At 41.5% G+C, this 26,268-nt stretch overlaps 1 protein-coding gene across 1 annotated transcript in view; it reads left to right on the forward strand.

The window, feature by feature from the left end:
* Window positions 1–26,268, forward strand: part of NPSR1 (neuropeptide S receptor 1) — a 61,117-nt gene that overhangs the window by 1,434 nt on the left and 33,415 nt on the right. Inside the window, exon 2 of the mRNA XM_009332418.1 lies at window positions 12,030–12,162. Within this exon, the coding sequence (XP_009330693.1) occupies window positions 12,030–12,162 (133 nt within the window). The remainder of the gene's footprint in view (window positions 1–12,029; window positions 12,163–26,268) is intronic.

Raw genomic sequence — 26,268 nt, forward strand, 5'->3', positions numbered from 1 at the left:
CCATGATTAGAAAGTCCCCAGGCAGAAAAATGCTCCTTAATAGAGGAGATTGAGTAAACTACAATAATTAGGAAACCATGGATAGTCATGCATGCATGCTTGTCCATTGCTAAAGGAAACTTGATTCCATTAGCTGAGAGCTTCTCATTAGACTTGCACTCTGTCGGATGTCTAGCTCTGGCATATATAGCGTGAACTTTGCAAGGAGGTTCACTGATTTCACATCAATTACTAGCTGTTGATAGGCATGGAAATATTTTGACTCTGGAGACAAGTGACAGCTGGTGCTGCTGCAGGAAAGGAGGGATAAAGCACCTGCTCTGACGACTACGGTGCAGGGAAGACGGGGCTCCCTGCCAGCAATTTCAGGTCCCTGTAAAAGCTCATGTGTGGAAGGTGCTGCTGACACCTGCTGCCTCGGTTGGCTGTCCTCCACCAGTGCTGCCCACATTGTGTCCATGTCCTTGCCCCTTCCAGCAAGCCAAGCAGGGGGCTGGTTAAGCAGCTAAAGCGATAAAAGGTTCAGCTTGGAATTGGGAGAATGGATTAAAAACCAGAGCTCAGTGCTCAAAATGTAGCTACAAATGGGGCTTTGGCCTTTTATTGGGATTTTCAAACACGTTGTAGCCCATGGCTGAGAGTAAAGGCAGGCTGGATGAACGGCCACCCCACAGGTTGACTCCAGAGCCTGCGTGCCAGGATGCAGACAAGGCACACAAGCTATTTCTGCTTGGGAAATGCAGGTGTAACCTATCTTACCAAAGCAGTCATAGGAAAACACCATCTAAGCCGATAAATGGAGACGAGGGAGTGACACTCACCCAGTACCTGGAGCAGTTCCTGTGTTAATGACTTTTTAACGATTTTACCCAATGACAGCTCTGTAGCGTATTTCACACGCTGCTCGAACTATGGGAGCATGCGCTGGTTTCTTTTTTTCCTCCCATGCTTCAGAAGGACAGCCTGTGCCTACCTAAGGTAGTGTCTGTCTTATACTGTGGTGGCAATGTGACAAAAGTGAAATAATGTGCCTTAGAGCATTTCAGTGCCAAAAAGTCCTGTTACAGGCTGAGCTGTGAGTGCTTCCCTGCTCCCCCTTTCAGAAGCATTTGAGTTTCTGTCTATTCGTCTTCAGAGCTTAACAACTAAATCCTGCACCGCTTCAGATTAGAAAGCATTTTGCCAGTTCAGTTAGATTTCTCCTTTATTTTTTTTTTTTTTTTGGCTGGGAAATGATACATTTCATCCCCTTGGAGGAATGCACATTTCCCTTCTGTTAGTCATTACAGTAGCTCCTTGGCCGTTTGCTCACCAAGGCTTTGCCCATGCAGTCTGCTTTGGGGCCTTGGCCATGTGTGCTAACTAGGCTGGCTCTCAGCGTGCGGAGTTGCAGCCTTTGGGGCAGGATTGGGTGCACCCACGCACCATGCAGCACGCAAGATGAGCTGGTGCTTCCCACGGCAAAGGCACTGGCTCATCCCCACCTACGTTCAGGTCTTGCTGCTGTGTTATGACAAATGGTCTCTGAAAACCCAGACCGTATTTCTTCCCGGGTGCCTTTACATGACACATCCAGGTAGGTTACTGTCTTAAACCACAAGAAGTCCTGTTGGCTGTGTCAGCACCAAATTCAGAACAGATGTGCAAATTGGTATTAATTACAGCACCAACCTCCCAGGCCAAAGGAGAGTTCATTACATCCCTTTACAATCTCCCCCATATGCATTTAATCTGTGTGTAAAAGGGCTCTAAGCGAGTGTCAACCGCCCTCTGCCAAATACAGTAATCCGAAAAGAACAGAGACCTGAACACCTGTGGCCTTCCTCCTCTTTAGGACCTTCTTAAGTCTACAAAGCTGACAAGGTGCAAACCAGAAACCTGCCTGGAGAGAAGTTGAAATCTCAGAATAGGTTTGCCCCGCTTGTCCACAGGGTTGGGAGGCTTCGTCAGGGCTGGAGGAAGCACCTCCCCTGGCCAGGCGCCCAACAGCCCCGAAGCTTCCCCATTGGTAGGAGCATGTACTCGTCCTCAGCGAGGATTGAGTAGGGCTCACCTCTTTTTTAAGAGGTCTACTGAGAAACGGGATGCCCTACTTTTATGCAATAGAGTAAAGGTTGGAGTGCTCAAAAGGAGAAAAGTTCCAGCTGCTGTTCCTTTCTCGGTGGGACTGTGTTCCCACCGTCACCTCCTGCCTCCCAGGAGAGTGGGCTGACTTCCATCATCTAGTACATTTTCTTATTTTGTTTTCTGATGTGTAGAGTTGAGCCCTCACCTGTGCAGCAGGACACAAAGGTTTTGTCGTTTACATCACAGGTTGTTTGGGAGCCCCAATCTCTCCCCTGCCAGGTGGGAACCCCAGCCACTGGTCCACATGTTGATGTCCCCCTCCCTCTGGCCCCATAAGCCCTGGTCCCTGTGCCATGCAGCATCACCGCAGCAGTGACGCTGAAGTGCTAGAGCTTTCAGGAGGAACAATGTTCATATCGAATCCACCGCAAATGATTTTACACATATAATCTAAATTCTCAGTTTGTTTCAGGAAGGACTGTTTGACTCTGCCTATGACTGTCCTCACCCACACTGTAGCATTCCCTGTACCTGCATGTTTTAGCCCACGTAACTCAGATATTAAACAGGTCTGCGTAGCCGTGCCAGAGTAAGCACAAATCTAAGAGCATGTGCGGCTTACCCGTGGAGCCTAATGCTCGTTACAAAGGTCAGGGCCTACCATCTTCAGCAAAGAGCTGAGGAGACCAACGCATGGAGAGAAGGTTTGCATAGACTTGTTTTGTAGGACTATCAGGTAACAAGGATTTGGCTCCAGGTGTCCTCAGAGCCTGTTTAAGTCAGAATCTGTTGTCCCTGTCATTTCATCCAAATGCAGGAGTCTATCTCCTGGAAAGCATCCGCCTATGCTATTGCTCATTCTGATTTTCAAGCAAACCTCACAGAGCATCCCATCATTGAATACATAATAGAAAAATAATAATGGGTGCTGTCAAATTTCTGGAGTAATCTCTGCAAATGCAATCATACATTTTAGAAAAATAGGCATATCAAATAATTCATAAGTAACTTTGCAATCTTCCGGTGGGGGGAGAAGAGGAGAATTAAGTCTACACAAATAAGGTGTCAGGAACTCCTGAACGCAGCCTCTGCAATATGCCATAATGACTGTTGCTATTCCTGAGATGCTGCACTGAGAATGTAATAGCTAATCTCCTTGTGAAACAAATGGGCAGTGCTGTTGGCCAGGCTGGCTTCATCTAGTAGCTTAAATGCAACACAGAAGTGATCTGGCTGTATGACAGCCCGACTGGGGATAGCTCTGAGCCAACTGATTTGGGCGGTTTTATACTAGCAACCCTCATACTTCTGACTCCATGGTCCACACAGCCATAGGGTTTGCATCTGTCTGCCTCTCCAATATAAATATGCCTAGAAAGTATTAATTTCTCCAGTTTTTTGAGATGTTTTAATTGTACAGATTAGGCATACTTAATCATTTTACCCCTTTTTGTGATTAAGATAAAACAGCATTTCACAGTTTTTAATAGGGCTATAAAAATCATGCTATTATGGATGGACCATTGAGTGACCTAATATTATCTCTTCCTGTTGAAAGTGTTCTAGGAAAAAAATAGGTAGGTACACCATGAGAAATGTATCTTTTCTGATGACATTAAAATCAGGGATATCTGTTTGTCTAATTCTGTGGAAGTTTCCTAGGGTGCAGTGGGTAAAAAAATCCTGCAATAACTGAACAGTACTGTCCCCATTTATTAGCCATCTTGTACCAAAACACAGCAGAATGGCAAATGTCAACTATCTGCTAGTAAAGATGAATTGTTACCATTTGTTATTGACTGAAAATCTTCCCCTCTATCCCAGTCACACCTATGGAGGATTTTGGGGCAGGGTGGGGGGTGGTTTTTTTAGCCAAATTTGTGAATCTTTCCAAGCTCAAATGCTTTGAATGTTGCGCTCTGAAAGGACCCTGCCTCACCTGTGATGGTGAAGTCAGAGCTAAGAAATACATTTCTAAAAAAACTGGGGAATTCACAAAAAAAGATATACAGTTTTGCTAGATTTCAAAAAGAAGTGAAAGTAATCTTAATAACATAATTAGCCCTTTCCATGAGAAAGTGTCCTCATTTAGTGAATAGGCTTCCTCAGCTTGTCTGTTTCCTTAAGTCTAAAAGGAGAAAATATTCTAGATCTTTCCTCTATATAACACGTTGCGTTCACAGACTACGAGTGCAGTACCATATAGACACAAACTCATGCAAAAGTGCTTCTCAAGTTTGGCAGAATAGAAAACATCAGCCTGGGTCCCTCCCCACTGTGCCCTTCTTCCAACCATAAGGACATGGGGAGAAGTGACTCTTCCCAGCACCTCTGATGTGTTACGAAGGCCTCGTGTGGCAACGCATCCCAGGATCGCCAGAATGACCTGTAGCTGTGTGCTGGGAGGATAACACAGCCAGCCTGTGAGAAAGCATCTCAGTAAGGCAGCCTCTGTGCAGGTGCCATTGAAATGGGAAAGCAGCAGTCCCAGAGGCAAACCTGGGCATGAACTAGTAGTTATGCACCAGGCTCCGTTCCAGGCCACGCTACCAAAAAAAAAAAAAAAAAAATTAACTCCTAGAGGGCTTGTTGCCTGCCCAAATGTGTTCCTCTCAAATTCAATCATAGTGGAAGCACTTTCAAAGACAAAATATAAAACTTCGCTTTGAACTTTCTCTTTTCTCAGTCTTTCTTATCTTCACATGAGTTTTCCCACAGCTTTTTGGTGTCAATCAAATTGCTTTCCCAAAATTTTCAGGAACATCTTGTGTGAACGCTGAATAGAAACATCTTCTCCGTTTTGCCTTGCAGAAGATGGAGAACGTTCTTTCAAAACACACTTGTATTACAGGGGTGGCCAGTACAATTTCTGCCACTTGTGACAACTAGGGCATAAGATTTCAGTGATCTTCCCAGTTGTTAGCGTGTTTCTTTCTCACTGAGACAAGGCCTATCAGCAAACGAATCAAGAGCGAACCAGCCATTTTTGCAGCTTTTCTCGAGCATTAGGAGGTGGTTTGAATTAATCATCTGAGCTTTCACATACAGGGACTAACATTTACTGTATGAAGCTTACTTCTAGCCTAAGTATCCCATCCACTCCCCCTCTTTTTCTAAGATATTTGGTGCCCCTTACTTTGTTCCCTCTTGACAGTCAGAACTGCTATCTACAACTAAAGTATGTGTAATGCACCTACAGCTTATCTTCAAGCAAATTTCTGTTAGTTTTTTTTTCACAGCCCAACTTGTGTTGCAACTTTCAACACAAGAAGAAATATGGATGTTTCCAGTTGGCACTTTAACCAAGTTTGGGGTTTTTTATGTATTAAAGAACCTTTATTTTGTAGCTGGTAAAAATAACAATAGTCATGATCCCTTCAGTGGCACCACACTTTACTTCTGACAGCTCATTGTTTAAGCTGGTCACACCCTGGCAGAAATTCTTCATCTCAGGCCTCCACGTAAGCATAAGACAAATGCCATCTTATACTTTTAAAGTCCTTTTTCCTAAGACTAATATGTTTGTGTCATTTCCATGCCAGTAGCCTTTACACCCATAGCCTTTATTTGCAGGGTGAATTTTAATTTACATAAAGATTCCCACAAAGATCTGAGTTGTTCATGTTTCTATGATACAATAAAAAATATACTTGTGCAAAGCACTCCTCTGATTACGTCTGTATAAGTACCTTTTAGTTTTAAGTACATTCCTTAAGAAAATAGGTCTTACGCCTACTTGTGTGTGCATAATAATTCAGGCAGGGAAGGACTTCTGAAGGTCACCTGCGCCAACCACTCGAAAGCAAATTCAAACCACACCAAATTGCTCTGGGTAGGGTCCACTCAAATTTTGAATACCTCCAGGGATGGAGATCCTGCAGCCTCTCTGGGCTCCCATCCCAGTGTCTGACCACCCTCATGATGAACATTTTTTTCCTAATATCTAATAAAAACGTCCCGTGTTACAACTCGTACTTGTGGTCTCTTGTCTTTTCATTGTGCACTTCCGAGAAGAACCTGGCTCCATCTTCTCTGCACCCTCCTGTTAGATAATTGTAGGCAGCAGTTAGACCCCACAAGGCTCCTCTAGGGTTTCTACTGTGGAAGAATCTGGCAGTATGAGACAGAGGGTTTTTTATTTATTTTTGCTTTGCTTTTTTAATTTTAAAAAACTTTATGAATTATGTCAGAGGTTGTGCCAATGCCTTTAAGACTCCTTAATTAAATTTTGCCGATGAGTGTCTGTCTTTGATTTCTTTCAGTGTTGCTGTCCAAAGTGCAATTTGCCTTAGAGGTAAACTGACTATAAATCCCTGACTGGAATCAGTCAAGCTGCATGGCACCTGTCTGCCTCAGGAAAACTAATCTTCCTGGGTTTTTTTCGTTGGTTTTTTTTTTGTTTGTTTGTTCGTTTGTTCAATCCTCAATGGGGGCTGTTAAAATAGCAAATCTGTCCTCAACATCTTCAATATTGAAAGTTCAAGAATCCAGATCTTCTACAACAGGATCAAAAAAATGTAAATCTAGACTCCTCCATTTTATTGCATGGCCTGCAATTAAAGTGATTATTTCAGAGAGTGAGAAAAGATTTTTCTCTTTTTTTTTTTTTTCCTCCTTTAAGAAAGTGCAATGCGATCTACTAGTGGTGAACCTGACCATGAGCATGACAGTTCCCCAATTTAGCAAGGAGATTTATTAACATTTAAGAAGAACATCCTTACAAAATTGTTTGGCTTGCTCTGTGATTACATCTCTCTTACAATCTCAATTGCTGCAATAGGCTACACTAGAAACCTAATTTTTAAAATATACCAAAGGCAAGCAGTAAGACTGTTTGCATATTCCCAGAATTTAATCAACCGGCAAGAAGAAGCTGTTCAGAGATTTAAGCCACTACTGACCTGTGATATGAGGGATCAGTGCCTCTTCTTCACCCAGGTGACCAAGGACATGGAGCAGGAAGGCACCAGGTCAGCAAGGACATGAATTCACTACAGGCCTCCTCACATTAAGAGGTCAGCCAGTCACATCAGGAACAGAGTACCTCTCCTTGTCTTTTTCTGTTTATTTGTTGATTTCTGACCTGGCAACCTATTTTTCCAGGCTGTTTCCCAACCAGCCTCAGCAGCTAGAACAAAATTGTTTCATGTTGGGTTCCCGTTCAAGTACAAACATGCTTTGTCCATTAATAGTTGAACATCTCCTTCCACTAGGCAACTGCTCTGATATCAGGCAAAGGCTTCTGCACCTCAAGACATGAGCAACAGCACCTTCACTGGGATAGGCTATCAGGTATATCCCTGTTCCACAGCCACAGCTGGTGGCCCCCAACAGAGAGAATACAAATCCTGAGAAATGAGTGAGCAAGGAAGTTGGCTGGGGAGAACTGGAAGGAAGGATGGCATCCTGGCACCAAAATGTCTCCCAATGGCTCTGAAAGGTTTTAACTATGGTTGTGATTCAAGCTGCTCGCAGGGATGATCTTTGTCTCAAATATAAAGCAGAATACAGTTCTTGCCTAGACTTATTGCAGCCTATGGATTCGGAAATTTTGTCAGAGAGACAAAATAACAAGCGTCTTCTACAAGCAAAGGAAAATGCACACAATCTTCAGACAGGTTTTTTGGCTTACATTTCACCCATGAAGAGGCTTGCTTCATTGACTAAAGCTGGTTTTAATCTTAAAGCAAATTAGCAAAACATGAATATGCGCTGCAGATGTCAAGCACTTCCATGCTCTGAACACAGCAGTCTTGTGGAATAGCAGCACATGCAATGGTTGTAGTCAAGCCAAGGAAATCCTCTTGACTTTGATTTGTTCTGGGACCTTAGTCTTCAGTTTTTCTAATCTAAAAGAACTGGTGTATGACACTAATCTCTCTCACAGCATTCTCATGTAATGTAGTTAGCAATGCCCACTGCAAAAGCAGCCCTTGCCAAAAGCTTCTACGCAGGGGTTTGGGAGATATTATCTTTCTTTTCATCCAGAATGCCTCTGGTGTCTGCGTAACATGTTACTAAACAATGTTTTTTGTAAATTACCTTGCTGAGGGTTGTTTCCAAAGAGGATTTTTGCTTGATGAACAAACAAGACACGAAATGAAACACCTCTATGTCTAAGCAACCTTAAGGTGATGAATAAAACAAAATTATAGGAAGTGCAGCTGGAGTCAAGTTCAAGGATCAATCAGCTATCTCTCTAATCTAATAGCTGTTTTTAAGACCTTCACAGATGGAGGTTTCACTGGCTCAATCAATGTATATAGATATGATATATTTTTAAGTCAATTTTTAAAAATTATCAACCTGAATTCTGTGCTGCAGTTTTGGTTCACTGATTTTTGGCCAGTCTGCAGTGGATCTGAAGAAGAGATTATTCCTTTCCTTTTTTACGTCAGTCTTTTTGTGTCTTCAAGGCTACGTTCATATTTTCCTGCAGTCCACTTTTTGCTAGATTAAGCAACTTCATTCAGTCTTTTCGCCTGGCTCTATCCTCTAGACTGCTGTCAACTCAGTGGATCTGAAGAAGAGATTATTCTTTTCCTTTTTTACGTCAGTCTATGCCCAGGAGTGGGCATAGTACAGCTGCTGGGTACAGTGGAAGGATTAGAGCCGAGGCACATGAGACTAGTGTCGATCCCATGATGGTGGTTGTCGCTGTCATGGTAGAGTGACATTATTAAATCATGTTCCACTTGTGGGGCACTTTACGTGCTGTCTGCAGAGGGGGGATGTTTGAAGGCTCGCCCAACCCGATGAGACTATACCGACTGCACTGTAGAGTTCTGCATTTCTCCTTTGTTGAAGAGCATCTTGTTTTTTTTCCAATGCATGTTTCCAATTCATCAAGATCATTTTGAATTCTAATCCTAGCCTCCATGAAGGCCTTTATCACGGTGGGCATCCCATTAATAATCACAGAAGTTTTCGTTCTGCAAGCTAACACAGACTGAGAGAGGCTGCAGTGATTTAAGGTGCCTATTATTATAGCTCCTTAATCCTCAAGAATGAGATCTTTTTCTCTTCTCTCTGAATGGCAGCTACCACAAATAGATTAATAGAAACTTTGGCTTTATTCCTTTGTCTATGTCCTTTCAAACTGACCTCTCCTAAATTCAGCTTTTGCACCTTTTAGGTTATCTTTGTAGTCTGGCTTAATTCTGTATGTCCGTAGAGGCTTAGCTTAAAATTGCTTAACTGTTAAGCACTGCTTTTTAACTTGGCAGGAGGGCGTTTAAACTGACCATATGTGCTGCACCCCTATGGTGGGGAAACACCCCTCTAACACAGTCTTTGTTGCTCCATAGCTATTTCTTCTGTGAGAATCATCAGAAGGTGTGAGTGTCAGATCCTTGTTCTGTTCGTACCCAGAATTTCTTTCAAGAAGATGCTCTCCTGATTTTATATAAGAGAAAATGGGAACAAGTCTTGCCCTTCAGTTTTCTTCATGTGTGAAAGACCTTTTCTGAAATGGAAAAGACAAACCAAACCCTGAGGAGAACCCACTGATTTCAAGGACAAAAATTATGTGAAATCTTACCTTTTTCAATTTTAATTACCTTCCAAAAAGACAGTTCCTTCCAATTCCTGTACAAAGCAAAGCATCCCCATAAAAATAGTTCCACCATGTCTCTGCCACACATTTTGAAGGGAATTTGTTTCCAAGAAATTCAAGAGATTTGCAGACACCCAAAAGAAGTGGAGTTGTTTTTGTCTAAAAGCTAATCATCCAGCCCACACAAGTTGCCTTATCTAGGTCATTGTATAATCAGTGGAGACAGGCCATCCCAAGGTAGGTGAGATGAATGGTGACTCATCTCTGAGATAATGCTATTATCTAGACTATACTATGACAATTTAGAGTAGTTGTCTCTCTTCAGAGCTTTAAAGTTAGGTGAGATGACCCAAATGGTAGATTTTGCTGAAAAGTTATCATGCTGGGAAAAGTGAAACTGTCTAAACACAGCCTTCATTGTATGCTTAAGCTAATCTCTGGGTTCAGGCACAGAGCGCAGCCTGAAATTGCTCATACGCTGGGTCTTGCCTTTCCTGCATGCCCCCATAACCCACGGGTAGCGTGGCTACCTACCTGGAGCAAAGTTGAGGCTGGTTCCCACAAGTGGCTCCCCAGTAGAGGAGGGACCATGGCTGCTGGCCAGGAGGGAGGCACTAAAGCTCATGGCAGAGCAAGAAGCTCCTTGCCCCTGCTCTTTTCCTGCCATTTCACCTTCCCTCCCCACGCTCACAGCTGAAACGTTTTCTCTTTGTGGGCAGCAGGAGCCCTGGTTTCCGCTCACCCATTGACAAAGTCATGGGTTAGTGGCTGCCAAATGCTTTTAATGAGTGCTCTCCCCCCCCTTCTGTTCCATCATCAGCCCGGTCAGGTAGGCACAGGTCTCACTGACAACCTCCTTCCCCCCACCTGCTCAGGACAGTGCCTTGGGGTCACTTCTATAGGGCCAGCAGCTGGGATCCCTCTTCCACTGCAGCCCTTACCTGTCTCCTCCATTTTCCACTAGCTCCCACACTATGGGTTTGGTGTCAGGAACTGGGAGATACCAAACAACTGCATTGACGTAAACCAAAACTCATCCCAGTTGCTAGGATGTGAATCCAGGCAAGCAATTCATCTGAAACATTGGAAAGCCACAAGAAGGCAGAGCAGGGGGCTGAAGGCTCTTCTGTATTTCATTCATACGGACTGTCTCCTCCTGAAACATCAAAGGCAAGGGTCTGCTCAGGAGCAGCAGGCTCTGGGAGAGGGGTCCCTTATGGAAATTGGGTTTACCTTTATAACTAGCAGTTCTGCTGAGCCATATATATATTTTTTCTCTCTTTGACTCTAACAATAATGTGTAAACTATTGCTGCTGGATACATTAGGATTTTTTTTCTCCTGAACTCCCCTGCTCTATGCCCTTCAAACCTAACTGTTACTGTGAAAAATGCCCTCTCTTCTATTTGTCTTTGCAGAAGAGCAGCAGAACCATCTTCCTCCATGCCACTACACACAGCTTCACACAGGACAGGTTTTTATAAGTGAGAATTTTGCAGAAATGCTGAGTATTTTCTCCAAGCTGACCCCATGCTTACCAGACTTGGTGCTTCTCAGGCTCAGAGCTGGGCTGCTATGGAGAAAACATAAACGTCACACTCTCACATGGCAAGGGGAAACCTACAGAGTTGCCACTGAAAAATAACTATCCTGCATCTAGAGAGGACCAAATGGGTTTTGGTAGGCCAAAAGGAGGGCAAAGATTGTGCGTGCACTCACAAAACAAGCAAAAGTAGATACGTATGCCCTTGTTCTTGCAGCCAGAGGATCCTGATGTCTTGAGAATGCAAATAACTTTTTTTCTTACTTTCTTTTCTTTGTACACACTACCACTAGGGGACGTTTTGTCATCACGTATTGCTCGCTACACAATTTTACTTTTCCTTACAGTGGGTCATGCTTTCTCTTCAATCTTGGTGCCCATCTAGATCATGGAGTGGATGTCTGAATTTCGTAGGGCTTGTGGATGACCCAGACTCACTGGAGCTGGGAAGGAGAGAAGTATTTATTTCCCCCATTTCTCCGAAGGACCCCATCTATCAATATTGCTTACAAAGTGAGGCAGCTGGTTATTTCACAGCTTGCTGGAGCAAACCGAGAAAACTGAGGGCTGCCTCTCATTTTAGTGTTAAGTGCCGAACACAGACACTGTTTTGTGAAGATAGAAGTAATATACAGCCACTGCAAATCAAACTGGAATGAACATCACCAGCAGTGATGTATGTTAAGTATTTTCTGAAAGAACAAGAATATCTTTTAGGCTAAATAATTAGAAATCAATTGGCAAAACTCACATTTCACTCCTTTTTTCCACTCTCATCTCATTTGTCCTAGGATACTGACTGGTTTAACCCAAGTCACTACCCACCCACCTACTGATACGCTTTTTTTCCTTCTCTCCAATGCAGACAGAGCAGCTGGTGACTCTTTGGATTCTCTTTATTGTCACAATTGCTGGAAATGCCATTGTGCTCTTCTCTACCTGGAGGAGGAAGCGGAAATCTCGAATGACCTTCTTCGTTACACAGCTGGCAATCACAGGTAGTGTATGGGAGGGGAAAGGCCATCTGAATGACACAGGAATCACTATTAAAATGACAAATAAGAAAATGCAAGTTGAGCAGTGAAGAACTCAGTTGCCACCTAATGTCCAGCTGCAGCTTGCCATAAGACAGATCGATAGCTGCTTATCTTAGGGCTCAGTCTGCCTCTGATCTAAAAAGATGTTGCTAGATGTAGTAGTGTCTGTGTCAGATGCAGCAGCTGCAACTCATTGATTTCACTGAATCTTATCTTCCAGTCTGAATTTGCATCCACATTTCCCAGAAGTTATGTCCCCAGCTGTTGTCATGGAACTGTTTAAATTGAACTAGTTTAAGATTAATCTCTTGTGTTTTTCTACTAAAACCCTTTCTAAAGTACTTAACAACAGTATTGCTCCATCAATTACTCTCTTGCATTGAAGAGTGAAAATAACTTCATGTTATCTGGTTCAACAAAGCAAGGGAAATATAAAAATGTAAATGTGGAGAGGAATGCATTTAGTTTTTTTTTTTTTTAATGGAAAAAAGGATGCTGATCTGAGAACTTTGTCGTTTTTAAACAAAATGGAAAATGTACAGAAACCTGGTTTGTAAAATTTCATTCTCAGCAACTAGGAAAGGAAACAAGCATAAGCAGCATATTGTTTCTCTGTGGCCCTGAATGGACTAAATTTGTGGGGTTTTAAGTTTCTCAAGGGAAAATATGTGCTGTTTCTATAACAGTGTCCTGCTACTAATCCCTGCTTACAAGACAGCTGTGTCGTATTGTTTGTGTATATAGGATATATTTATATGCTTTCTGTTGCTTTTTTGGTGAGATATGGTAGGAATTACAGCACTTTTCCACTAAAGAGCTATTTAATATGTGATTTCCCAGCAATATTGCATCCTCCTTTGATGTCTGTTGTATCTCTGTTTAAAATGGAAAATCAAAGGACTACACTCCCCAATTTTCAACATGCATTCTTTGCAAGTAAATGAATTCCTGCTCATGGTCTCAACCATGTCTGCCCAGGAACTTGTCCCGTTTGAAGAACTACTTTCAGTTGAAACAGACCAAGGTGTGCAAAGTGACGCAAAGGGACTGGCCCATAACTACAGGTGATGTAAGTATTATTGCAAGGTGAAGAGGTGAATGAAAGTTTGCAATGACTCCCCTTCTGAAGTGCTGACGGCTAGTTTTTCTGTTTGCCTGTGAGTCATCTATAATAAACAGTTTCACTTCTCACCTTGGTCGTGACTTTCATGTCACTTCCTTCGTGTGCGAGCGGTATTTTCCATCAGGTAAGGCATGTTGATACAGCCTCACAGCACAGTTTGGAAGCATCAATCACAGATCAAGCCTTACAGTGTTCACAGGAGTTTCAAAATAGCCAGTCTCTGCTCAAAGAGCTCTCAATCCTAGATGAATATACGGAAGATGGTAAAAAGTAGTCAACCAAGCAATAGTACAGGCAAAGAGCAGAAGAGCAACTGAAGCCCCAGATGGACACCATCCATTTTCTACCTACTGTCATCAGCGAGCAGAGTACCAGGGGCAACCACCATGAGAAGGGCTTTGGAAGAGAGGAGGGTGGAAAATGACCCTGTGTATCCATCTGGCACAGAGGGCACAAGGGCTGGCCTTGCTGCCAAAGCAAAGGCACAAGTAACACATACACCAGCATGGTAATAGAAGATGGGTCCTAATAGGAAGAACTCAACTAAACAGCAAAGGGTCTTGTCCTAGTAAGAAAACAAATGTATTTACTGCAGCAGAGAAAGAACCAGCATAAGGACACGGGTGTCCAGGTCAAAGGAATAAAGCAAGAAACAGACAGAAGTGTCTGGACCAGGATAGCTCAGGAGAAAACTGGTCCACATGAGGTGTACTACGAGGAGGCTACTGCTGTTGCTGTGCTGGGTAAGGGCCTGGGTGGGAGTTTTGCCATTTTGGACCCATAGGAAAGGCTGACTTTTTGGATTAGAATGGAGGTGGATAGAGAGCTATTCACTAGGGGTTCAAATACCATCTACATGAAGGGAGGGGAAGGCATTGCAAGTGCAGTTTTGAAGGAGCTGGAATAACCAGTGACAAAGACAACAAGGCAAATATCCCATTAGACATGGGCTGCAAATAGTGCTATACAGCTGACGTTACAATATTGACTGAGGTCCGCGTGTTCCACTTGCTGATTCTTCTGACTTCCCCTTCCCTAAAATTATCCCTGACTTTTAAAATCAGAGCTTCAAAGTGCCTGAGTTCAACAGTCTGCTTCATTTCGTATTACAGAAATTCACATAGAAAACTCACTTGACATTCACATTTGCAATGTTAAAAGAAGTAACACCAGCTTGAACAGCAAAGCTCCTTTCAAACAATGTTGACTTCTTTTTTGTGATGCAGGAGTCAGAACTCTAATTTATCTTCCCGCACCAAGAGTTCCTGTCAGTATTTTGGCACAAAGAAATTACTTAATTCCTGAAATGGAGCCATTTCACTTTCTTATCTTCAAAAATATTAATAAGAACAAAGCAAGCTGGCAACAGTCATCATCCTTTCACAACAAGTTATGAGGTAGACGCAGAACATTATGAAAACACTGGCTTGTCACATTGCTTTGACATGCCAGGCATATTTAAATCCTACCAACTAAAGCCTAATCTCCTGGCAAACAGTTTCTGCTTAGTCAATATTACTACTTCCATCTATTTTGGGATTCTTAAAATATTTATTATTTCTACCCCAGTAGCAGAGAGAAGAATAATGGATATAGCTTTATCAATGTAGGCATTTCAAAGCCATTTAAAAACTTTTTGTCTATTGATCTGTGGCTCGATAGTTGAGTAGTGTCCTCAATTCTCATGTCTTCCCACTAATGTAGTACCAAAATGAAATGAAAATATAGCCTTTGTGTTAGAATAAACAAGGTATTCAAAGCAAATTGTGCATAATACATGAATAGGAAATGAGCGCTGTTGTTCCCCTTGACTGGTTGCCAAGCCAGATGCAGACAAGAACTAACTGATTGAGGCTTCCTTCAACACCGCCAGAATTCAGTGGTTCAACCCACTTGGTAAATTCAGAGATAAGACTCATACTGATCCCTTACTACACCATAATTCAACATGGTGCTCGAGGCTGCAGGGTTCTGTAGGAGTGTGAGTAATCCCTTCAACTTCAGTGTGCTTAAAGATGTTGCTGAAGCCTGGATTCAGAATATTTCATATTAAATATATGCCTATACAATGCCTGTGTCAATACCACATTTAAGTCTACGTTTAACTCTCAGCTCATGCATAAATCTCTTTGAAATTATCTGTGAATTAAGCACTAGGAAATCAGCTAAGAGTTAACAGCTGAGTTGAACAATAGTACTAATCACTCAGCATTAGCTAATTTAACAAAGAGGAATATTGCCATGTTTGCCTTGTGTTCAGTTTGCTTTCTGGCATATTCCTCTTTTGTAAAAATGTGTTTTCTTAGAAAAAAGTTCATTTGTGAAGACTGAAACTAAAGGTAGGTTTCCTACAGATTTCTATCTCCAAGGCAATTTAGTTTCTCAGAAAGTGTAAGCTCTGAAGATTACCCTGTGAGGAGGGTATTTCTAAACACTTTTTCCCAAATAGGTTTCTTCTGAGATTAGCACAAGTTATGCTCATGGTGTAGCTGTCTATCTCTCCTGGCAGGAAACCACTCACATCTTCCCCTACCTGATGCCATTTCACATAACTTCAGAGTCTTAGTGTCTTTAAGGTCTTTGCCTCTGACTGAATTCACTGAGGTTCAAGATTAAAGAGTGGGGTCTTACAGACGGGCGAGTTCACAGGAGCTGTATCACACTGGAAATTTTCAAGTGAAATATGGTTGTTTTCAGAAAAGATGGTTTGTCCACACATTTATATCCCTTTAGATCACTTTATCCAACTCTACCAGATGAAGGCCTTCTTAACTCTACTCTCAAAATGTAAAAGCAGCAGACATGAGCATATATAAAACACAATTATTTGAGTAGCATAGGACAAGGCATGTCTTTTATTGGCTAAACAGTCCATTCAATAAAAACTTATTATTTGACCAATTCAAAAACCAATCAAGCAATACATTAAAAAGCTCTGCTGAAAAGTATTTTACTTATTATTCTTCATCCAACTGCAACTACTACTGACAGGGGAATGTATTTCAGTTCCTTTTAATGACCGAAAGTGCATAGTTTATTGAGGTTTTCTTCTCTAACATTAGCATCTGGAAAGTTGGAGCTGGAAATGTAATGACCATTAGCTCTGTGAGTTTCTATTCCAACATTTAGCAGAAATCAGTACCTTAAGAACAGTGTTAGATTTTGTCCATTGTTAGGGGTAGAAATACGCGTAGGCACTTTACTGCATGCCCAATTTTAAGCCATAGGCTGTCAGACTTGGTTGGAAATACATGCTCACTTAGGTATTGCTGTGGCTGTAATGAAGAGATAAAATAAAAAGAACATCAGCTAACTTCTGTGGTAGCTTACATATAAACAGAAAAACAAAAGACAACCTGTAAAGGTATTTAACTACAGTCTATATTATGATATAAATATCAGATCCTAAGGGATGACTTGAGAATGACATTAAAAAGACAAGGAGGTATTTTTAAAAGTGCGTCTTTATATTGCTGCCACGTTCTTCAGTTGCTCCCAGAAAGCTGGACCACAGGAGGCCTTGGTCCTTAAGCAACTGCACTCATTTTGTTCAGTGTTTAGTAAAAAGCCAATACACTAAGAACTTGCTAGGAGAGGGTTATGTGAGCAAATAGGTGGAAATGGATCCCGCTAAAGCAAGGACTGTTTCTTTTCTGTGCTGCTTCTGCCCAGAGAGAGCATGATTGTGAGACTAAAAACAACTGGGCTCAGCCACCGACCTCTGGGATAGCTTTGGTTAAGATAGCTGAAGGCAGAGTCTGCCAACTAATCTGCTAGTTAAATGCACTAAATAGGTGCATCTAACTCTACTACTACAACAGCTAAACATGAACAAAACACATTGGAAATTGTCCTTCCTTTCTTCTTCTTTTTTTTTTTTTTTTCTACACCAAAACCACTAGGGCACTGACTGCTTTAACGGACTGTGCCTGTCCTTCAATATTTTTCTTCCTTGTCTATGTGACTTGAAGGAATGAAGATGACTTGTTACTACCTGATCTGTACAAAAGCTTAATATAATAACACCATTACCAAAATTAACATGTAGAACAATATTAACAGATAATTGTCTTTGTTCCAGCTTTTCATCTGGAAAATGGTACTTGTAATATTTCCGCACTTCAGAGAAATCATATATACAGATTCATCAGTTTTACAAGTACCTTAGACATCACAGTGATTATGAGCATTGGAAGTTAATTGCATAAAGCCAATTAGCAGCTAACTCAGCAAGTCACCTTAATGGAGGTGGACTGTTGGCAGCCAAAGAGCCCATGGAGTCTCCAGTTATACCGGAAAACTTACACCTTGCCAGCTGGGTCTTGGCTGGAACCTGCCATCTGATTTACATGATTGCCCACCCAAGACACAGAAACCTAATGCAGAATGCTGAACTGAAATAGAGTTTATTTCAACAATTCCCAGAAATCCGTGGCCTTCTCCCCTTTCCACACCTCTATTTTCTGCTAATTTGTGGGAAAAAAATGAAGGCTGAGGAAAGGTGAGAGGCGTCAGTATCCTACCTGCAGAAAAGAAGACTTGGAGGAAGTTACAATTGTACTGCAAAGTTCATTGATAAAATTGAAAGAAGGATATCTGCATTTCTTATGTTCATCATGTCCTAAAACCTCTTGAAAGTGTAATTAATATATGGTAAGGAAAGAGTCTCTGCTAATGGATCGTCTATGTTTTACACTACATGTTCCCGTCACTACAGAAAAGGATATGTCAAAATTGGGAAGGAAGAGTGTCATTTGTTAATATTCCCTCAGGCACAGACACTGAATTTGCTGGAGTACCCAATGGCATCTAAATACCCCAATTTTGGAAGCAGCCTTATTCCTGAACATCTAGCTGGAAGTCCAACAACTCTGCAAATCACCTGAGTGTACACACGGCTTGAAAAACAGGGAAAGAAATAGATTATATCCATCTTTCCTCTGCAGGCTAGAGAAACTATAGCATTTAGTACAACTGTTCATTTTGCATTCACAGAATAAATAAGAATCAATTTACCAAGAGCAAAAATGGTCTTCAGGAGTAAACACAGCAATATTAACATTACTTATTCAGTGCATCCCACAAAACTATGTCGAGTTCTCTGGACTAGGAGTGAATAAGAAAATTCATTGCATGGCTGCATTAGTTGTCTGGAGAAGAAGCAATCATTTTCCATCCTGATTCTTCCAAGAAGACTAATTCAGTAACTGGAAAACAACATGGGACTTACTTTAAGTTAGGTACACTTTAAGTTAGTGTACCCCCCCCAAAATTGAGACATAATGCAGGGTAAGATAAATGTGGTCACTGCCTGCAATACCCCATGGTAGCACATGGCAAACCAGATTTGATATCCATTGCCATTTCTGGTGATTTAATACCACCTAGCAGAAACTGAAATTCTCCTTTGAACTTTAACTCAGATTTGAAGATGAGTCATAGTACCCTAGATCGTAATAAGTAAATTGGACACTGACGCTATACAATTCCAGTCTGATATTATGAATCATGTTTTACTATACTCTTAGATTTCTTATATGAACAGCCAGGAATATTTCTGTATGTCTATATATAATCATTCTTGTCTGCATATATGGTTAGTCAACACGACTCAGTCTTTCCTGAGGAAAATATCCAATACATGCATCCCTCTTAAAATGCATTTTCTCCAAAACCGAACATGAAGTAGGTGGGGTAAAAGGTGGAATATCTTCAGAAGTTAGGCGAGGAAACCAAGAGTGAGCGTTAGCAGCAAAACTGAGCGACAGAAAGAAGCTTTATGCAAAGGAGGAGACATAGTCTCCTTGTGGGTATCAGGACCTCTATTTCACAGTGTTTGGCCATACAGCCAAAGGAAAATGGTCATGGAAAATGAAGTAGATTTCATGTTTTAATGGTGAAATCATGAAGCTAGAGGTCTGACATAGACAACGTGGCATCCTGAAAATACATTGTGCCAATCCAGCCTAGTAGTGTAGGAAGAACAGTGAAATTGGGACTAGCACACAAACGTTCGGTCTAGTTGTGCAACTTCCTTGTGAGGTTTAATGTAAAAGAAACTGCTTTTGGTGCAAAATGAACTCTCCTTGAAAAGGTAAAGTTATGCTCCCACAAGACTGGGGCTCCAAGAAAAAAGGTGGCCTTGGAGGACTGGCAGTAATCCTGTGGTCTAAGGCAGTTGGATTGCCTTTGCCTTCTATGTACGTGGGCAAGAGAATTGGAGTCAAGGACTTATGCTAGGAAAGACAAAGAAACAGCGATGGAGCTGATCTCGATGCAGTAGCCAGACAGTTTTAGTCTAGAACATGGGACCCCAAAAAGCAGGCTGGTTAGTGCCCCACTAGGGAGCTGGGCATCTGAGAGTGTAGAAACGAGCTGTGGGTTTGCTGACAACTACTTCTTCTGCTTTAGTTTCCAATTCCAAACCGAATTCAAAGTGTTTTTAACCAGCCTGGACCCAAGCTTGTGTACTCTATATTTTGCCTAATGCTCATGTATTTTTAAATACCTTCTTAAGGGCTCACTGTAAAGTCCAGGGCTGGACACCATATTCGTGTTTGCTGTGACTCTATCCATTGTAGCTCACTGCAGTACGAAACAGTAGCACTGGCACAAAAGCAAAAAAAAGCTGAAGTGCTGTATCTATAACAGTAGAATGCAATGTCCCCCCCATTAGTGGAAATATAAAGATAATGAGCTCTCCAAATTTGCTACTGGAAGCAAGAATGGTCATCCACTTAAAAACCCTGTAATGACTGTTATTTATATAGCGTACTTTAATCTTACAAATGCAGGAACAAGATGTCCATGATTCATGGTTTGTAATTAATGCAATCACAACCCACTAGGCAGACATCCTTACACCAGCATTTTTGAGCCTGTTGTTTCTGAGCAGCGGTCTTCAGATCCCTTACAGGTAGCAAAAAACACTCTGCAGCATACCTCCAAGTATAGAGCTAAGGTCCCTGCGGGCAAGGAGAACTCATGAAAAAAACCTCTTCTTTCCTATTTACTCAATGTACAGCATCTAAATACTGTACTAAATTGTTCTGGAAGGGGACAGTTTGTGCGTTCATCATCCATAGGTGCTCAGAGTGGGATTTTCAAAATGTCTAGTGATATAAACTATCCTCTCTGCAACTGCAGAACAGCAGACACACTCTCCCAGCTTGCCAATAGCTCCAGTACCAATTTCAGTGTAGGATATGGTGATGTGGTTTTTTTCACATTGCACAGGACCACGTGGGACCCTGAGACTTTAGCAACAAAGGCGAGATGCCCTCATTTCATCTGCATCTCAGTCCCTATAATACTCTCAAGCCAGAGAAATCTTTTTTAACTTTTATTTTGTGGACCCATAATATATTTTCTGTAGAGGTGTGGATTCCTGTACAAAGAATTTGAGTCTTTCCTTACATAACCTTTAGGGACTTAATAGGCTTTAGTCCACAAATCTCCCTGCTTCTAAAGCAAAGAAAAACTAGCTACAGTACGCCTATAAATATTCAATACAGTATGCAATGATTATTCCTTTGCAGTGTATATGTATGTTTAAAATTACAAGCAGGCACCAGACTTCTGTTCCTAAGTCACCCAGGAGTGCCCTTGAATGCCATCCCTAAGGCTTGGGCCCCTGGGCACTCCCACAATGGAAATAATCATTTTAGTGGAACATCTTGTGACAATCCTATCTCCCAAAATTCACCCCAGACCACACATTTTTAAGCTAAGATGGAATCAGTTGCTCTGTTTGCTTTTCCTGGGTAATAAGTTATTTCTGAAAGGATTAAAAAATGATGAATGGACCTTAGATGACCTATCTTTATACAAAGGCACCATCTTTTCATTTCAACAGACACACACAGAGCCTAAACTTGATTCCACTTCCCCACCTACGGATTTCCACATAGGAGATCCACGTTTGCCATTTCTATTATTTTAAAAGGAGCTGTCATTATTTCAGATCTTTGCATACAAATGCTTTTCCTGACTAGACTTCTGTGTGACTAAAATGAAAGCATTTTCTTTCAGCCAGTTTTTGCTAGTAGCTTTTTCCCATCTTTCACCTTCAATGTAATTTCTCTAACCCTGTGCCGAGACCTGCACTGTGCAGCCAAATTACTGCACCATCACAGCTCTGCTGGTACCAGTAGGGCTGTGTGGAGATTTTAAAGGTTTGCCTGGCCAACTACAGCACTTTTGAGGGCTGTAAGACAAAAATGCAATGTGGTCTGAGTCTGTATGCTAGAGCGACCATGCGGTATTTGAAAGAAATAGCAGGAAGAACAACATTCTAATCTTAGTAACTTTTCTAGTTAGCCTAGTGGAATGTGACTTAGGTAAATATCTTCAGACACCTTTCTCTTATAGGTAGGCGGTTGAGTACTTTGGTGACAACCTACATTTGCAGGTCTTTGATCCAAAGGGATTTTAATCTGTGACCTTCTTCACCTGAGGAAGTTACTGTTATTTGGGGCATTACACCTTTTGCTTTATACAGCATCATTATTAGCAGGGAGGGTGGAAGGAAAATGCTCTGTTAGCTTCTTGCCATGTGTACAGAAGTAGGTCTAAAGAAAGCATACGGCTCGACATCAGTCCTGGGAAGCAGAATGGGACATAACTGTCATAGAGATAATTGGATTAGGTTTCATGACTGCATTCTTGCACAGTGGTATTCATTTTAGGGATTATTCATGCCATCTATTTTAGGCGCCTCACTGTAGGTATGTAAGATACGAAGTCACTCTCCCTGTGCTCCATTTATAGCCAACAGAGGAAAACACTCTGAGCTGCCTTTAAGTTCCACTGACTTGTACGGAAGGATTCAATTCCTAATTTAAATCCCTGAAGTTGACTATGTAAACCCCTCTGGTGTTCATATGTCACCAAATATGTCAGGATTACTATTCGTGTTTGACAGCTGAGAACCTAATTGTCCACCGTTTCAATCAGACCTCAGAAGGCGCTGACTCAAAACCCACCTGCAAATGCAAAGTTTTACGGAGAAGGTATTTCTCAGTACTTATTTATTTATTTATTTTTAGGCGCAGCAAAGCATATCAACGTGTTACCTGATGGGAAACACATGATTATTTCTTTTGTGCTCAGCTCTGTTTCTAAATGGCCATCTGGAATTTGTCCAAACTTTTCTGGGCTCTACCTAAAAGACGATTTATTCAAGTGGGGTCTGGAAAAAAAGTGTAGCTTAAATGACAAATGTTATTCCAAACCTGTGCAGTAACACTACAGCTGCATGATTAACCTTAAAGGAGAACCTTTGCAGTGCAGGTAACTGCCATGCCCCACTGTGTTAGTGAAAAGAACAACCTGAAATTACTGAAGGATGCAATGTGGATAGGGATGCATTTTAGCAGCTCATTCTTTTTCTGCACGCATTTAATACACACCCACCCCCCCAAAAAAAAAAAAAAAGAAGCTTTGTCAGTGTTAAACAGAGGTGGCAAAACTCTATGGCCCAAACTTTGAAATCCAAAAGAGACTTGTAGGTAAATCATATATTTCTCCACTCCTATTAAGTTAGGCAGGCAGTAGCAAGAAAGAGAGAAGGGTGAAGACCTACTTAACAAGAACAAGAATAGTCAAAATCAGATGGAAATTACATCTGTACAAACCCCCTAACATTTCACTCCCAAGTCAGACTTTCTGCTGCTTCTTAAGGAATGGGGATAACAGCACTAAAAAGTAGAAGCGGTTGGTTGATCACACTGATTTCCTAGACTGAGAGGTTACTGATAACGAACGGAAGCAATTTTTCTTGCAAGATGTTTGTACTTTCATTGTAAACTAGCAGAAGAGAATGACAGACAAAATATTATCCGACCATGACAGAAGCCTGCATACTAGAAGTGGGGAACAGGGGGTTTTCAGCACAAGGAAACAGTTTGCTTTGAAGCTGTAGAAACCTGAAGAAACATGATGAAAAGAGGAGAATTTTAACTATTTCCTAAAAAAAAAAAAAAAACAAACCAGTATTTTAGGGGTGTGTGTGTCTAAATATTTTTACGAAGTCATTTATGAACTGAAGAAAGAACATTAAGAGCAAAAATCAGATCCCATCCACTGGATGTGCCAGGACAGCTTTTTATTTACTGGGTTTTTAGTATAATCTTAACTGTGGAGATGAGTACCACACCTCTACATTTTAAGATGGTATTGTTCTATGGATGGATATTTTCTAGTCTTGAATGGAGGAACCGATTTCTATCCATTTTCACTTTCCAGCTCACATAGGCAGGGAGAAAACCAGGAACTGATGCCACATGTGGGAGGGATGGAGAGCCTTCTTAGAAAATGGCTTTCCTCTGCTACAGAGATAGGGATTGTATAAACACTGGTTTTCTAATGTGTTATGGGGTTGCTGGAGTTACTGCTATGTTACTACTAAGTCCAGAAAAACAAGTTGAGGTATATTAAATATGGTCATTTCATACTGCTCTTCAGGAAATTGTCTCTCCAGTGATATCTGATAAGTCAACTGAAATACAAGAAATGTCATTTGTTGCTCAGTCTTCTTTGTTTTAATGAAACACGCAAAATATTTAAGAATCAAGGGGACGTTCTCTCTTATTTAAAGTCGTTACTCACGAACCACAAGGCCATGGACCTTTGCTCATGGAAGTCAGTAGCAGATCCCCTCTAAAAGGGCTGAAAAGCAAAAGTGGCTTTTTCTGTCAGCCCTAGCATGGAATCCAGTATCACCAATTCTGAGGCCAGCTTTGTACATAACCCTGGAAAAGCGAGGGTCGTTCAGTGTTTTGCTCAACTCTCTAAAAGGAGAATACCATGTCACCTCTTCCATCTTTCATTTACAGAGTCAAATTAAATTTGGGTTCCTGGATTTCCCTGACAGAAGCACATGCAGGCACACAGCAAGCCTGACACATTTTAAGTACTGGGCTTGTTAGATGGCACAGCCCATTTGGAGTAAGCCTCACAGTACTGGCTGCATGGGACCCATGAAGACTGTGCTACAGCACTGATTCACTTGTGCAATATATGCATTTCCAATCTCTGATGATCTTCTCTGATGAGTTTTTACAGCTCTGTGACACTCAAACTCCCTATGAAGCAGCAAATAAATTTCTTTTCGTGTCAAAGAGTTATCAGTGGCAAATCTCATTGCTCTAAGTCAGAAACCTTCATGAAATCTTAATGCACAAAAGACAACGCAGCAAAAAAAACCCCCACCCACCTGAAATCTTTGCTTTGCAAAGGTATCTAATCTAATATTAGTAAGTGTAAACCACATTGGTTGCACATCAACCTAGTTTCTCTGAAGCGTTCTCTTATTATGCTGCAAAATCTTATCTCTCTCAAACACTGAAGCTTCTTAAACAAACAAATCGGTAGTGAGCCCTGTACCTTTGCAACCTGGCTATAAGTGAAGACTGCCTCTAAGTCTCCTTGCATGGGTATGCTAGCACTTGTAGTTTGGCAAGTTAACTGGAATAGCAGCCCCATCACCACAAACATGATTTTCATCAAATACCTTCCAAGTGCCCAGTTTGCTCTCCATGCAGTAACTAAACTAACAGGTTTTGTTCAAAATATGGCACCTTTTGCACTCTTCAAGTGTTTCTCAAAAGCACTTTTTGTCTCTTCTACAGCAAAAACTTGTTCAAACAGAAGTTTTGAGTTGCGTGGGCATGTAACATCTCGGATGACAGCAATCTCATTGTAGAGTGGGTGGGATAGAGGTTCAGTGTTGGCCATCTTCTGAGGTCTTGGAGCAAATGGGTGGCTGATGGAAATCAGCGTGAAAGTGTTTTGTACTGTGTCTGGGGGGGAATGTGTGTGTATGTTACCTGAAGTATAGATTTTCTGTCAGTGATGACATTAAAAGTACGTATTGCACTCTGAAGCTAGCTTACTGTAAGTGCATACCATCTTCAAAGGCATGTAGCACGGAGCAGCTAGTGGGCTTAAATTTAGACTTCAGCTCATTGCCTACTGCCTTCTTTTGGGTACAGTAAAAACATAAACTGAACCACTGAAAATAACTTTTAAGTGCTCTTTCTGGGAGGAACACTCCCTCTCCTATCCAGACCAAAGCTGTCAAATTATCAAATATCAACATTGAGAGCTGGGAGTGGATGATGGGGAAGGGAGCGGTGGAGAGGAGGAAAAGAAGGCAGTACAGTTTACTCATTACAAAAGGGAAAGTATATTCCGCTAATAATTTTTCCACTAAAGGGAAAAATAATTTCCCTTTTGGGGGAAATCATATGCTAATAGAGAAATTGTTATTTGGGATAAAGGTCTTGAGGCCAACTGAAAAAATAAATAATATGTTGACAATTTGATACTGGCTAGATTGGTGCCTGTTGTCTGTGTGAAGGTCTCAGATATTTCAACATATTCTTCAACCTTTATAACTGTGATTTATGGAAAGATTTCTTAGGTTACAAAACCTGGACTCTGTAGACAGTTTAAAGTTAACGCTTAGTTTACAGCAGAAATAGGTAAGATAGACAAAAGGTTAAGAGAATTGCAGCAAACTTTACAGCAAACAAAATCTACAATGAGGAAAAAAATTACACTGAACCCAGGGCAGCTGCCATGATGGGAAGACTCCCCAACATGCTATGAGGTTTGGCAATACTCATTCAGCTGCTAAAAGCTGCGGAAAGTATCATTTCTCTCCTCTACCTAGGGAAAGCTGCGGGCCACCTGCACAGGGTCTGATTTTGAGAGAAAGCACAGCCTCAGAAGAACTCCCAATTCTTTAGGCAAAGGAGTAAACTCACATGTCTGAACATTACATTCATGGACATTGCTGAGCAAGGGATGACCTCAGGAGAGGGGAAGATGGCTGTCTAATGCATCCAGAAACTAAAGCAATATGCCACTTCCTCAGTGAACATCAAGGATGTCTTTAAAATAGCTCCATTATTATTTTACCGAGTGAAGCACTCACAGCA

Source organism: Pygoscelis adeliae, unplaced genomic scaffold (assembly GCF_000699105.1).
Source record: "Pygoscelis adeliae isolate BGI_AS28 unplaced genomic scaffold, ASM69910v1 Scaffold58, whole genome shotgun sequence".
NCBI classification, from domain to species: domain Eukaryota; kingdom Metazoa; phylum Chordata; class Aves; order Sphenisciformes; family Spheniscidae; genus Pygoscelis; species Pygoscelis adeliae.